We start from the raw sequence: 16036 nt of genomic DNA, 5'->3' as shown, positions 1-16036 counted from the left end.
GCTCCTTCGAAAACGAGGGAAACCATGGAATATTTACGAAAGTTCTGAACAAGTCACACCTTTCACTTTACTTCCTTACATTTGGACTAGTGTTGCCTTAGAAAATAGCTTTCCAGAGATTACTGTACAAGCCAAGACACCTTAAAATGTTTCTACTTTTCAGACAATATCATAACACAATTGTGTCCTTTAAAGCTGTTTCTTGCGAGTTAAACTGGATTATCTGATGACCATGTATCTCCTAACTCGAAACTAATCAAGCCACAGTAATCTTCCCTTCAAATGCATATGTGATTATATATACATCTATATATATATACACACAGGATTAAAAGTAACACTGTTGTTGTGTTTAAGATCCAAGATCAGGGATTTGATCTTGATACATTCAAGAACACGATGCAAGGTGGCAACCTTATAAGTTTAAGTTAACTGGAATATATAATATGAAGCGAGCAGACTAATTTCCTACTTTGCATCAAGCACAAGTTGACTATGAAACCAGGTGCTAAAGAAATTGCATGGAAAAATAAAGGGTGGCAGAAGACTGCTCATTTCTTTCCGTAGTGTTTCTAATTAATGTCTCTGAAATCCTCCTTACCATGATATGAATGTTTGAGTTTATTCATGTTGGAAGAAGTGCACAAGTTAGTATGTGGCCTGGCCAGTACTATTATAGATGTTTGTGTTGCAATAATGTAAACATTAATCCATAGTAAAGGCAGATAACCTCAGCTCAGGATAGGGTATTCCGGAGACATTGGTCAATATTCAATTTCATCCTCCACTTTTCTACCCAGAACGATGCTCTCAGTTGCAAGATCACATCACCAGGATATTCAAGGCCCCATAATGGTGCATAGTTCAAATATGTTCAAAGAATATAGGCCAAATATTACTTCGCCCACATCCATATTTAGTCTGATAATTGCTCTGCTTGGTGCAGGAATCTATTTGCTTGTACAATACCTCTCAACTTCCTCCCTCGCAAAAACATGTTTAAAATGTCACTTACGTTGTGATAGCCTGGGATAGTATCTGCTCCATATTCACTCTGGATTATTGGTTTATGGTATTTGTCATACCATGATTCAAACTGCGTGTCAAGCTGCAGTTGGATAACTTCAAGGTGACCTGCGTCGTGATACCAAGAGAAGTAACTATTCACACAAATTACATCCACGTAGGGTGCCTGTAAAAAATACACATGTCCATGGTTATCACATACAAGAAAGGAAAACAGACAAGGATTAGACAGGCTCAGTATCTCCCAAAAGGCAGGAAAAAAGCCACATGTTTTTACTCCAAAGCACTTTCATCAGTGCCCTTTTTTATTGTGCATTTTCATTAGGGTCATCCAAAGTCATCAAATCAGATGGGTAAAAATTGATACGCAAGTAAAAGCAGTCCAGGGAAAGAAAACATAGGGCCAGTTATCGGGGTGGGAAGAGCCACAAAAAGAATGGGGAAGACACAGAAATAAGCAATTGCACAGTAATGTAGTCCATCAATGTGCCATGCGCTGATGAAAATACACGGAACTCAGAAGAATACTGGGAGTGAATAAAAAACCCTAACACTGGAGCACCTGTTCAGATAGATTACACAAAGGCCAAAAGGCGAATTCATAAAGACTGGCAGTGGTTGTGATAAAAGGCAGAGCACAAGATTTCACTCATAGGAAAGGAAGATTAAATGTTAAAGAACAAGAATTTCAATTGAGTAAAAATAAAAAGGGTGGTCTTAGATGCATTGTGAAATATACACGTTTATGCACAACAGTACCCACTGGCCAAATAACAGCAACCGGTTATAAAACATTACAAACGTTAATTATGTCTAACAAGATGCAGAAAATATAGAAAAATCGTCATTAATTGTCTGGTGTCATTGGTTGTTTATCACCTTAAGGGAATTAACATTGCATAGTAAGAGCGTTTCAAAGAGCCTTGCACAACTGTACATGGGCAGGCATGTTTCAATAGCTGCATTCTACTGGAAGATTCTGAGAGACAATCACTGGCATTCATACTTCCCCCAACTCTTTGAAAGAAAAAACAAAACTGTAAGAACTTCAAATTTAGCACATATTTACAGTATGGAATGGCCAGCCTTGGGGACCAAGAAGGACGTTAAAACCATATATTGTACTTCAATTTCTTTATTTGGAGGCTATGTCAAAAGAGCGGGCAACGCAAAATAAAAACAGAATGGTCCTCCTTAAATTGGGACGGGTATTCCCCTCTAAGGCCTTATGTTTGTCCATTGGTATCATCTGCAAGATATGAGTCTTGGGGACTTGTTGTCCTCTAGGTGAACTAACCAAAATAGGCCTCTCACCCCCTATAGTTGGTGTGCAGTTTGAGGATTTGATACTCTCAGGAACCCGATCAATGCCACACCGTCTGTTCAGATTAGTTTTGAATAATGCACTCTACTGTTTTTTTGTGTTCCTGTCCAGAATCGAATGTGCTTGAGCGAGTGCATTGGTTCACTCTACCCTTATTGGGCTTTTAGGACCTGGGATCTGTGGTGGCAAACTTTGCATTGGTGACAGAAGGCATGGCTGTCTCCTACCGGTACAGAACTTTCTTACCTGCATCTGTCGGCATCAGGAAAAACAACACATTAGAACAATAATAAAGAAAAATGGGAATACCCCTCGAAAAGTGGCCTCTGGTATGAAGCAGCCAAAAAGGGCAGCGTTAGCCAAGATGATTTCTGGAACGGACTAAGCGGTGGAAAAAACAAGAACACGTACGGGTGGTTGGTGATTATCTCATTTATAGGGGTGTGGCAAGAACCTGAACTAACGTGGCACACAGGGCGTCACTGAAAGGTTTTAAAGCTACTTATTTTCTATGAGAAACTTTTTAGGGCCATCCTGTAACCACATTCAATTCCTGGCCAGTTTGTGAAGGAGACCGGGCAAGAACTTAGGATACTGGAATCTCAATTAGGGTAATGTTTCCTTATTTGCTCATTTAATAATAATAACAAATCTTGACATTTTCCCTATTTCAAGATTTCTTTCCATATCTATCTAATGTGATTATCAATATTTCTTAGCTAAGGATCATTACTTAACCCCAAATCACTCCTTCCATTAGGGAAACTAGGCTGTCTAGGCATGCATACTTTCTGAAAAAGCCTTGAAGCACATTACCCTACCTGCTCACTGCCTAGAATCTTTGTATCTCGCTTTCTCTCCAATTACTATCAACATTTCCAAACCCCTAGATTTCTAATACTTACCTCGTCTTGGGAGGCTAGCTCAGGGGCATCTTTCTCGCCTTGGAAGCAAGACAACACAGAGCACCACAGGTTTGATCCATGGGTCCGCGCTTCGAAACCTCTGGGTATTAAGCACGTTTTAAATAACCTATCATATCATTACATCCACATGTACCCCTGCAAGATCTCCAAGGCACTGCAATCTGACAGATAGCCAGACATACACATCTATCATGCAGTTAACCCGCAACACAACTGGCTTCTTTTTCTTTTTCCCACCTGAATTCAAAATGCTACTAACATCCCTCCCATGCCTTATCACTGTAGCATGCCACCCGCTTTCACCACTGCACCAGCCAAACACCTATCAAACTGCGGTTGTCATCCTAATACTAAAAAGTGTAAAATTGTCTGTCTGGTACGTTACAGAAGACACAGGATGCAGGAGGCAATGTAAATGCATGCTTTATTGTCCGCTGGTATGCCAGTAACCTAAATACCTAAGGTAAGTCCATAGGGCAACAACCACCGGCCCATCCAGTATCCAACTCTCTCCAATAAAAACACTTGCTCAGCTCACTCAGGTATTCCATGCCAACATTCCACACTGACATCACAGGACCTATATACATCAGCACACAAGACTGAAAAAGCAGACTTCTACACCTCTCCTGTCGTCACCCTAAAACTAAAAGTGTCTACGCATCTCTGCGTCCCCCACAGATATTGACTCGTCTTCTTCCTCACCTTTTTGAAAACCCTCAAAGGAATGTTCTTCAAAAGAAACAATATGTTACCTCATATCAGGAATTTAAAGACCACACAGCTGGGACCGCAGGAACAGATTATTTCCTATCCCTATTATGTAAAGGAAACCGTTTGTGTGCTAAAGGAGTGCTGAAACCTTCACTCTGTGTAGGGTCCATAGTAGATTAGTGTTTCTCGTTGTGGCAGCAGATGGAGATTAGTGTATTAACTTAACACAGCCAACGGGTGTGCATTAACAGCAACATTGATCATTGTCCAAACATAGTACTGCTGCAGCAATAGCTGGCAGATGCTAGAGAAATGAGCAAGGTCCTCAATAGCGTGAAGGAGGCTTTGTGGTTCCAGGTACGTGTGGCACTGAAGAGGACCAGCCGGTCGTGGAACCTAAACACCAGACTAGGTGCGTGTTCCAGCCCAGTACCAATGCTACTCTCCTTATTCTGAATCTGTCTGAAAGCTATACAGCCGGAGCTGTGCCAGCCGGTTTAGCGTCAAACCTCCTGGGACATCGGAGTCAAAAAGTGTGGTAACACAATATGGCCCAGAATAATTAAGAAGACTTATGGACATCGGAGGACCATGGTTCAGAATGGGGTATATGAATAGCTGCCAAACCTCTTAACCTGGACTTTCTTTAATAGTATTACTGTTAAGGGCATGACATGCAGGATAATAAAACGCCAGGTGCCGCTGTCCGAAAACATGCTACAGCATCAACCAAATAAGAGGTGGGGATTGTAAGGGTGCAGAAGTATGAGTCTGACACAGTGTTAGTATGTTTGTGGGTAAAGAGTTATTTGTATAAACGTAAAAGAAGGAAAAACTTATCTTGCCCTATTCCTATGAGCGGTTGCGTTACCTCAAAAAAATACTGAGGACTCATTCAGGACGTCCATAAAGTAAAATGTCCACCGTCCTGTGTCCAAACCTATTTCCGTCCCTTACACTCTAAACTAAAAAAGAATCATTCAACGCCCAGTTTTTTTCTTAAACTTAAAAGTTCTTGATCTTGGATGCTACTCCACATATATTATTTTTAAAACACAACCGATTCAATAGGGAATGGTCTCCCCTCTTTTGTCACCAATTCAATATCAAGTCTAGTTTACTCTACTGTCAGACTTGACTGTAGGCTCTTGTTAGAATAAAACACAGTTTCCAAACAATAAAAGGGGATGGGGTGGAGTCTCTTCCAATATTCCTATACCAGTTCACCAATGTAGTGCCCAGCCTGCTTTTCTATTTTGCCAGATGTGCACGGTTGACCACAAAAGAAATGTTCTGAGTTTCAGGGGGAGATATTTCTCAGTCTCCAGCTCACAAATGAAGTGTCAAGTCTGTTTCACTATCCTACCAGACTTGACTGTAAACTTCTTATTACAAAGCAAAATTCGAAGTATCAGGGATTGGCATCTTCCCCCGTCCTTTCTTTAGCTCATAAATTTAGTATTAGGGCTGGTAGACTTTCTGTTCAGAAAACCACAAACGTCCAAATATCTTCAGGTCACCAATGTAGCATCAAGTCTGGTTCACTATCCTGCCAGACTAGTTGGTAAATCTGGAGTTCCAAAACAAAAAGTGTCTCTCTCATTAGCAAAGGGTCCCTGACCCCCTTTTCTGGTTTCTTGCCCCTTTCCTTCTCTTCTCCTTGGGTCCCAGATCCCTCCGGGCTGCTTCAGGAACTTGCCTACTTGCTCTGCTGTTGGTTTCTCCTTTCTGCGAGTCCCAGACCCCACTATATTCTCTGAGGTTCTCCTAACTTATTTTGGGTCCCAGGCCATTGATTATGTTTTTCTTCGTGCTTGTGTTGGTCCTTGAACCCTTTGTACTTATTTTGCGGGTCTCGCCCCATTTCATGTGGGTTCCAGATCCTGGTGTATTGTGCTGGCGGGGCTTCCCAGTCTTCATGTGCATGCCAGACCCTGGTGTTCTGTTTCTGCAGGACCTCTGTCCCTGCTTCACTCAATGTCCAATTGAACAGACCTGGTGTACTCTCCTGTCAGGTACTGTTCCACATAGGATATTTCATAAAGTTTATTTCAAACTGCATAATTCTTCTATTATCCCGTTTCGCTTTTTGGGATGTTAATGTGTGCCTTTCTAAATCTATTTAGCTTTCTCCGTGTCCCAGTTACCAGCCTGACCCTTTCCCTACCTTCAGGAAGTGTTGTGCTGGGCTCTGCTGTACCCTGTGAGCAGAGCGGGGCGTCTGTCCTGCATTCTGTGTCCTGTCTTCAGCAGCTAAGCAGCGTTAGGCTCTCTTGCGTGCTCGGCTGCGCGTCTTTTCTTTCTCGCTTTGGCTTCGTCTATCGGGTTTCCCTTTTCTCTGCCACCAACCAAGTCCCTGTTGAATGGACCTACTGGAGAGACTCATCCCTCCTAGACAGCGTCTCTGCTTCTTTCCTTCAGGTCCCTCCCCACGGAACCGGATCTGGTTCCTTGTTCCTCCAGGGCTGGCGTGACAAAGTATGTAGTCCTTCCTTGCTTTTTTATCATCGAGGCTGCCACTAGTAAGCTGTACCAAATATGTTGGTTCTGCAGTGGGATTTTGCCTCCTTACCTCATCTTCATGTCATTAATTCTTTGTATTGTACCTGGGTAATCCTCACTTTACCTTGTCCCAGTACGAGTAATGAAGCCCTCTACTCTACTGAAATACATAGAGGTGTGGGGGACCAGTGGAGTCTGAGTGGGGTGCAAGGATAGTGGAGACTTCCAAGGCTATCGTCACTGGTCCCATGGAGGGCTTCCCTCCCCATGAGATCCACCCACTGAATACCACCCCCAGTGGGACTATCGTGTTGCGGCCTCACCTCCCTTGCCTCATGGGAAGGGGCTCCCCCATGCGAGCAGTGACAGTATCCTGGGATTCGTCACAGGGATCAGCAATAAGAACATATTTCCACAAAACATGTATAGAACAGTCAGAAACTGGTGTAGAATTGGAGCTGTTTAAGCATTACGCCAGTGACGATCAGAAGAAGCAAATGAGAGGCTATATTTTTTACTAGTCCAACTATGTTGAAGAAATAAAAGGAAGTATCTTCTGATGGAACATTCAACACCAAGACCAATACAAAAAGGTGTGCATTTAATTCTTGGTAGATTGCAATCCACTAATACTGCACTTACCCATGGGCCAAACACTATACCAACCACAATTATCTCATCTCCATTCACATTCTCCATATTTTATTGACCTCCTTTAATAACGTGATCATTGCATCATCTTTTGACAACCAAGCCTAGCTTGGGTGTCACTGGTGCTTCACACTGCTGGCTACGACCTTACCATGCAGACTGTTTCTACTCACTGTCCATATTCAACTTAAATCAGAAGACATCTCCCACCGATATCCCCATATAATAGTTTTCTATGAAGGGTTCATGCTAGATTAATTTCACTTATAAGAGCGGGAACACAGATGACATTACACAATTTAATGGTATTCAATTCTTCAATCTTGAAAGTACGAAGGGCTGAGTCGGCCCTATCATATTTGAACTTGAAAGTACTGACTGGCCCCATGTTTGATACAGGCAGAGAGGTATCCAACCCCAGTAAGTGTCAACTGATTGATTGTTTCTCCTACCACCTCTTTGCTGATTACACTCAAGCCTTCTATTTCTTCTTTATATAGTAATTCAAAGATTGGGTAGGTGATTCACATTCTGCCATCCAACAGTAGATAGCTAAACTCTTCTAATTTGCCCAACCATGCTATGGCCAAGATAATCCCTTCTTATCCACTGCTGCCTAAATCATTACATCTGCCACCCAGTACCCCAATCAACCTTATGATCAATTTGACAGCTAATTGAAGATTTCTACCATCATCTCTTCAATCGCTGTCTCGGTTTGCTGCCACCAAAATCTGTAAAATCAGGCTCAAATCAACTTCCACTCTTCCAAGTCCTTGGATAACACTCTAGTCTTCTGAAAGCTGAACTGCTGCAAAAGCCCCTTGCACCGCCTCTCACAGAAATTCTCCTCAACACAAGAAACATTCTATACTTTGCCACCTGCCCCGTGTTCAACTTCAGAAGACTTGCCCCCACAACTGCATTCCATAGGCAGCTTCTCTTTTCCCAAAGTTTTCTATGCAAGTTCTTAATTATTGCAACATGCCTAGGGCCTCATTTAACCACATGTGAAATGTGCCTTCCTTAATCCAGGCAGCTCTGTTTGGTCTTGAAGTAAACATGATCTTCAATCCCTCCACTGGAGCAATCTCCAAAAACTACCATTAGCATCTTCAAAACAGTCCTCAAAGACAACCTTATACAACTCGCCGTGTCCCTCATCTGCTCAACATCCCAGGATGTGTGTCTCTTGCACACAGTAATTCATGAAAGCTCCGTTTAATCTAATGTGTAGTCAGTGAATATATTTGCTTGGTGCCAGTGTAAGGTGCAACCCACATCAAAGTGCTGGTAAGCGTGCTATGCGGATGCCGCCTAATACAGAGAACTGTGTAAAGAGTTTGAAACCCTTTTTAAAAGCCAGATGACTGGACACAGTTTCTTGATGCAGGAAGGTGGGAGAATTAGTCCACAGAGTGGAAACCTTGATCCAGAAGCCCCCATTTCTCCATGGCCCTTACAGGATAATCTAAGGATTTGTTGATACAATTCCTTTACATTTCGCATAACACAATCTCTCCCAAATCCTAGGGTTCTATTACCATCCACTAAGTTGTGATGTACAATTTGATTTAACTTATGAAAGTTAATTAGGTTTCTCTGGAAATATGTGTAAGCCACAAATTTAACCCAAGTGAATTTTAGGAAGCTGGGATTAGGTGTTGCTATTTTGCGGTGTTCGTTCAGATTGTCCCGTTCTGTGACACAGGACCCCTCTTAGTTGGCTTTTATTTCTAAGGGGATGCTCGATGAACTCATCATTGTGGGGTAGGGTGGGGGCTGGATGCCCACCTAGTCAGGCTTATTATCGACGCCTTACTTTTGAGAAATCCTGTTTTATTTGATATCTGGTAGGGAAAAATGTTGCTGAAATTAGTGTATTTTGTATTTTATTTTTTATTTTTTATTGAAGCTTATATAACGCTTTTATCCAAAGCGCTGCAAAGAGTATTAAAACAGTACAAAAATGAGAAAAGATGAGGGAGGTTCAAATATCGATTCTGTAAGCAGACAGTCAAGGACAACAGAGGAGATTATTTTTTAAATGAGACCTTAAAAAGAGAAAAGACAGTGATAGATTGAAGAGAAAGAGGAAGAGTGTTCCAGTTGACTGGGCACACAGTGGACCAGGAACCGACAACTGAAATAGACATGAAGAACGAAGAGAATGAGAGAAGGTGTAAAAGGACAGGAGAGCACCAAGATAGTCGGGGGCTAGCCCATATAGATTTAAAGACTAGACAAAGAAAGTTAAATTTAAGTGGAGAGTGAAACAGTAACCAACCAAGAGAGGCAAGTGATGCTGAAATAGAATCCCGGAAGAAGAGAAGATAAAGTAAACGGACAGAGGAATGATAAATGGATTTGAAAGGAGCCAGACGAGATGAAGGGAGGCCAAAAAGCATGGTAGACCAATAGAAAAGTTAATAATACTTCCAAGTCCTAGAAATCCAGAGCCTGGTGTGCATCCCTCCTAATCTCAAAGTGATTGCTGAGTCCATGTGGTTACAGACTAATCCACAATTCTGAATGATATACATGCATGGCAGCGGCAGATTACTGTTAAAAGCACAGAATCCTGTGCCTTTTACAGCATTCATACATCAACGACAGGGAGATCTCAGTTCTGCATGCTTGCTCATGGTACAGATCTGCACTAGCAAACATGGCAGCGGTCACTGATTTTAATGGATTGCACCAGTTTCCTAGTGCAGAGAAACTGGCACAATCTGAATGACCCCCACGATCATGAAGTTCCTGCATGGGGTTGTGGCACTGTGTTTCATCTCGTCATGCCCTCTGGGCATGAGATTGTGCAAGCATGGAGGAAAAACAGGGAAGACCTTTTCCCTCAAATTTCTCCCGCATCTACCTCGAACAGAATGGGAATGCTCATGCTCAAATAAGAATTGGGTGTGCAGCTGTGTGTTCCGTGGCTGCCGTGTTGATGCTACCCTGTGAATTACCTTGCAAACTTTGGCCGGGACCCGGAGTCTCTTTTCTGTTTCTACTGGAGGAGGAGGAGGCAGCAGCAGCAGCACAAGCCTGCAAAACCCTCAGTAGGGCGCGGATCGCAGCGGTGTGCAGCGGTGTGCAGCTGTGTCTTCCATGGCTGCCGTGGTCTCTGTTGGTCAGGGTGAGGAGGCTCTCCCGAATGTATGTAAGCTTGTGTTTTCCATTTCCTTTTTTTATTTGCCGTAATTTGAGGGGGCGGGGGTTGCCTACGTTACAAACGCTTAATTCAGCTACTTTGTCATGAGAAGATACGGTTTGCGCACCCGCTCCATCACTGCCTACCCGCTCCCCTCTCCGGGGCAAACCCCTATGAGCTTTTATGTGCTGAAACCAGATAAGCAGTACCAACCTCAGTCCTCTGTCTGGCTCCTTCCCCTGCCGGATTCACCAGCACCAGACCAGACTTTAAAAATGCCAGATGTCTCATTCATGATGACTGGCTCTACGGAGACAGACTAACTCCAAAGAGCAAATTGGGGTTCCACAAGTACATCCAACAAAACGCATTCAAATAGACTCTCCATTTTCTTTGCGTTCCCCAGCCCTGAAAACAGTCTGCTTCCACGCCTGTGCCACCTCCTCCACCCCGAAACTACCCTTTGCACCTCACCAACACAGCAAAGCTGCCTTCCCTCAGTCAGCACCTCACAGCTTATCCACAGGCCCCTCAGGTCTTTCATTTTGGTAGGCCTGGGAATCTTCCTTCTATCTCCACAGTTGCATGGGCCACAGTGGCGCTTTTATGGAGTTTCGTGAGCAAAGCCAAGACCTCTCATGGATTCCCATGGTGGGCCAGGTTTGTTCGAAAAGTGCTACCGATGAGATGGTTGAGGTGCCCCTGACCCCCAAACAGGGGAAACTGAAGATTCATTTTTAGCCCTTATGAACGAGAAGCGACATTTTAAGGGAAATCACAAAGTTGGAGCTGGGCCATGGTGATGAGGAGAATAAATCCCAGCTCCCGGTAGACCAAACACTTTTGGGTGAAAGCCATATGAACCAGGGCTCTGTCGGCTGCTGCTCCCCTAAAACACCCAAAACAGCAAATTAAGTGCGCTGCTGTAAAAACCGAGCAGCTGCCCACAGACATCGCCTCTACTAGCGGCGATCCTGAACTACAGGGTTTACTTGTAGCACTGGCTCCCCCTTGTTCTACTTCTGATTTTCTCTCACACTATCCACTATCAGAGGCGCTGCAGCCACAAAACAACTCCCATGGGGAGAAAGCTTTTGTCTCACCTAGCAAAGGCCCAGCTGAGCCTCCTCAAGGTAACGAGAAAAGGGGGCTCTGTATGCAATGCACAGGGACCTCAATAGAGCTAAAGGCCCTTTATGATCAGAATGAACTGGTGTCGGTTGCGACTAGAGACAATACCCATACACTAGCACTTCTGATGGACAAAATGTCCATGTTTAAAGATCTGCTTTGGTCCCTTTCTCTGGCTTCCACCTTTAAACTAGCTGTCAAAATCTATCGTCAACCTGACGAGCCCCCTCCTTCACCAAGCCTGTTATCACATTCACTGGAGGGAGGCCAGTTAGACTCTGATCCTAAAGCCAGAGGATGTTGCCTTCAGCCTTTAAGTGATGCAGCCGCAAGGTTCTTCGAAAAACTCAGGAGTTCTGATTGAGTTCACTTCTCCTGTAGGGACTGAGGTACTTCGTGCCGCAGAAGAGCTGATGGCAGAAGGTTAGGATGATCTTCTGTGCGGCTCTCAAATGCTAGAGGACAGAGTTGAATAAGCCGGGGCCTTTCCAATCTTCGACTTGCCACGGACAAAGACACTAACAAAGTTGCAAAGAAATAGGTCAAAAACGAAAGGAAAGAAGCCAACTCTAAGTGCTCCCCAGATCTGCCTAAAAAGCCAGCAAATAAAAAGGGAGTTTCCAAAAAACACAGGGAGACATTCTAAACAATCTTTGGAAAAAATAATCAACTCCAGGGCTCTGTACCAACCACAAAAAATGGGTCTGCACCAATCAAAATCTACATGAGGAAAGGAGAAACAATCAGTGCACTTTCTGCCACTCATAGCCACTTCTGACCCAGTGAATGAGTCTATGGCAGACCCAGGACGGGAGAATGTCTCGAATGGGATTTGTGCTTCTCTTTCTCCAGTGCTTCCTTCTGCTGTGCTTAGCTCTGAAGACTTGGTAAATAAGCTGCAGGCTGTGAGTGTGCTTGCTTTAGGCCTCTCGAGTTACTCCCTCCTTTCCTCAGGATGCCTTTTCAGGTGTGATGACTGTCTACTGTGGTGACTACTCACAGCCTCTGGGACAAGAGTCTGTGGAGGCGCCTTCTATCAGTACAACTAGGGTGTCTGTCATGACTGGTACCGAGGAAGCACAAGGGTTCACTACCATCGTAGACAGATGGCGTCAAAGTCTCCTAAATGTGCAGTCTGTCACATCTCTGCACAAAGAAGTGCCTCTAACCCTGACATTGGTTGTTGAGTGGTCTTTGGGTGACTGTGTGCAGTTAACACTAAATAGATCTTGTGTAATGAAATTGCTGACTAGAATCCAATCTTTAGAGCATCTAACTTCAGCAGACATATTAGACTGGACAAGGTCATCCTTCATTTTGGATCTCGTTTGGTATTAAACCAGGTTCTATTTACCTCTCAGCAGCTGGAAATGTGGGGCTTTTTGGTTGCTGTACCTACATCAAATAATCAATTGAAATGCGACACCCAAAATATCGCCCCTTTCAGCATGGCGACCAATTCGGATCCCTCTCCAATTTTTACTGTAAAAGGTTTAGCTAGCGGGAATGGGGGTCGATCTGTAACCAATCACTTAAGTGAAGATATTGAGTCATGTTAATGGTCTGACTGGGTGGCTGCTTGATTAAATAAATGCAAAAAGTAGCTGATCCATGTTTTAGACAGGATCTCATCTCAAAATATAAAATGCGTTTCATGGAACTCTCGGTACTTTGCTCATTTGTTTGCGCCGTCGGGATCATTAATATTTGAGCTAGACATGCTCTGTTTACAAGAAACGTGGCTGAGAACGTCCCCCTCAGTTGGTGGATACAAATGCTTATTAAATCCTGCCTACAAAGGTGAGAAAGGGAGCCCGGCTTCTGGTCTGCTCTTTGGTATACACAATGATCTGAAAATCTCAGTTTCCAACTACGCAATGGCTAATGCTTTTGTTCAGGTTGTAGAGTTGGAATGGGACAGCCTGATCTATCTGAACAAGGACTTTACTCTAGTCCTTAATCGCTATTGTAATTCAGGAGCAATCCAGCAGGAAATCTTTCTTGATTCGATAGAAGAGATCATATATTAGTGGCAGTTAAAGAGCAACTCTAACTCTATTTTGATTTGTGGAGACTTGAATGCATCCTGTATTACTTGTGCTTGTTTGGGGGTAGTGAACCCACAAAACACGGCCCTGATAGCGAGAGGCGCAGTATGAGTGGCGCTTATGGATGCCTGGGGTTTCTGTATATTGAATGACAACGTTAAGGAGATTCTCTACCAAATTCTACTTGGCAAAGGGGAAAAGCTAGTAGCATAATTGATTATTTATTTTGCATCAGATGATAACTTTCAAAATGCTAGCTCCCTGTCAATTGTTCATTCTGATCTTAGTGACTACAACCCCTTGATTCTTAGCTGGAGTGTGGAGGGGCAAGAATCTTCTGATGGGTCCTATAGGCCTGCTTTGTACATCAATGGTGGGAAATTTTGCATTATCTGGAATGCCTAAGAACGTGCAGAGGTTCTTTTCCACCCTGTAAAGCCTTTTTTCGGTTGGGGGGGGCTTGAGTTTTGGATTCTCTCGACCCCCCTACCGGGTTATAAGGACCAGAATTTACGTGGAAATTCCATCTCCAAAGCGTAAGTTATGTCAGGTCAGGAATCACTCCTATAACCGCTTAGTTCAACAGAAATGAGGGAATTATGAAGGTTTCGAAAAATTGGGAACCACCTCTCATCTGAGGACCGCAGATCTTTGAAAATCACTTATAGGCACTGGCTACGCCTTCACAAACAGCAGATGGTGTTGAACGATGCAGCAAAGATGCTATTTCACTGGTGCGGTGTGCTCTACCTCAGAGGCCCAATTAATCCCATAAGTGAAAAGGATTAGGTGACTCATTCAGAATTCTAAAGGGAGGACCCTGCTGCTGTTACTCGGAGGGAGGTTGGTCCAGTAAGGCCTTGGCAGCTGGATTTCATTGAGGAAGAAATTGAGCTAATCATCCTGCAGAGCAAAAACTCATGGGCTGCCAGCCCAGATGGCCGATCTAATGTGGTCCTTAAATTTCATCCGAAATTATGGGCTTGTTTATTGAGTACTCTTTTTAAAAGGTATTTTGGCTAAAGCTCTCCTAATGGAGAGCTGGAGGGAGTCAATCATTGTGCCGATTCAAAAAAAGGGCCAAGAGTGCTCCCTAATAACTATAGGCCATTTGCGCTGCTGGACATTCCCTCGAAGATCTTTGTAACTCTGCTGATGAGGTTCTTACCTGGCTGGGCAAAAGGTGCGGGTAGACTGGATCCCTTGCAAACCGGCTTCCGCAAGGGGGTGGGGACAAATGCAAACCTCTTTCTGCTGGGCCTGTTAAAAAGGGAGGCCATGGAGAGATCTAAGCTGGTATATGAAGTTTTTATTGACTTCAGCATGGCCTTTGATAGCGTCAACAGGCATCTCCTATTGACTAAATTGCAGGCATGGGATTGCCCGGAAGCACTCACATGATCATGGCCATTCACTCAGATACGACCATTGGGGTCCAGCTGAATGCTCAGGGCAAATTATCAGCTGCCTTTGAAACCACCAGAGGCCTAAAACAGGGCTGTTCTTTGGCCCCACTCCTGTTCATTCTTTTTACCTCTGACATCAGCAAAATCTTTGGAAATATCCATAGCTTCTCCCCTCGCCTTTCTACATTAAATTTAGACTATTTTACGCTGACGACTTGGTGTTGTTTGATTACACACCAATTGGCCTCCAGCGAACGGTAGATGAGCTGGCAGTGTATGCCAGCCTGAATAAACTATCAACTTGAAGAAATGAAAGATTCCGATTCTTCGTCCAGGTAAGACATTTTGTTGGTGTCTAAATGGAGAGGCTTTGGAGCAAGTCCTGATTTTTATTTATCTGGGCACTAATTTGCAGGCTTTACAGAGTAGTGCCGAATTGCAGAGCCACTTGACCACTAAGGTAAGAATGTTGGCGGCACACGACTCTGCAATTGATAGAATATGTGTTTTTTTTCACTAACACCTGTGCTTGAATACTACAAGCTGAAAACTGTCCCCCTTGATATACGGTGGGGAAAATCAGGGGCTTCCAGTCTCGATGTGCTGGGAAGTGACTGAGGCCCTATTTTGGAGGAAAGTTCTGTCACTGCCGGATGGTGTTCCAACAGCTGTGATTCATTATGAACTAGGCCTGCCTTCTATTAAGTTTTATATCCTGTCAAAAAATCTTGCAGTTTAAAAAAAACTTGTGTGCTGAGCAAGGTTCTATCTGGTGGGAATTGAGGCTGCTTTTGGACTCAAAAACTTGGCCCTGCTTCAATAAATGGGAGCAGGTATGTTATTTAATCCTTGAGGAAAGTGGTATTTCAAGGGACATGCTCCTGAACTCCCCCTTAAAAACAAAGCAAATTAAAAGAAAGGGATTGGATCTTTATAATCGAAAAAGTAAGATCACACAAGAGATTTAAATATTTGCTTATTGATGTAAGGTCTGTGGGGATGTCACTGACCTACTTAAGCAAATCACCCAGCTGGACATGGCATAGACTGGCTATGAGGCTGAGGCTCAATATACTACCAACTAAAGAAATTGAGGATGCTAAAGTTGGGATCCTGTGGGAATGCATGACCTGTCGCTATTGTTTGGAGCAGGG

The 16036-nt window shown here is 43.6% G+C and overlaps 1 protein-coding gene across 1 annotated transcript in view; it reads right to left on the bottom strand.

Moving 5' to 3' along the window:
• Nucleotides 1-16036, bottom strand: part of GUSB (glucuronidase beta) — a 579332-nt gene that overhangs the window by 68236 nt on the left and 495060 nt on the right. Inside the window, exon 10 of the mRNA XM_069614870.1 lies at nucleotides 1016-1192. Coding sequence (XP_069470971.1) covers nucleotides 1016-1192 — 177 coding nt within the window. The remainder of the gene's footprint in view (nucleotides 1-1015; nucleotides 1193-16036) is intronic.

The sequence above is a fragment of the Ambystoma mexicanum genome, chromosome 9, assembly GCF_040938575.1.
Source record: "Ambystoma mexicanum isolate Mex_15411 chromosome 9, UKY_AmexF1_1, whole genome shotgun sequence".
In the NCBI taxonomy this organism is placed as follows: domain Eukaryota; kingdom Metazoa; phylum Chordata; class Amphibia; order Caudata; family Ambystomatidae; genus Ambystoma; species Ambystoma mexicanum.
Note: the sequence above shows the minus strand (reverse complement) of the source record. Positions and strands in the feature narration are given on the sequence as shown.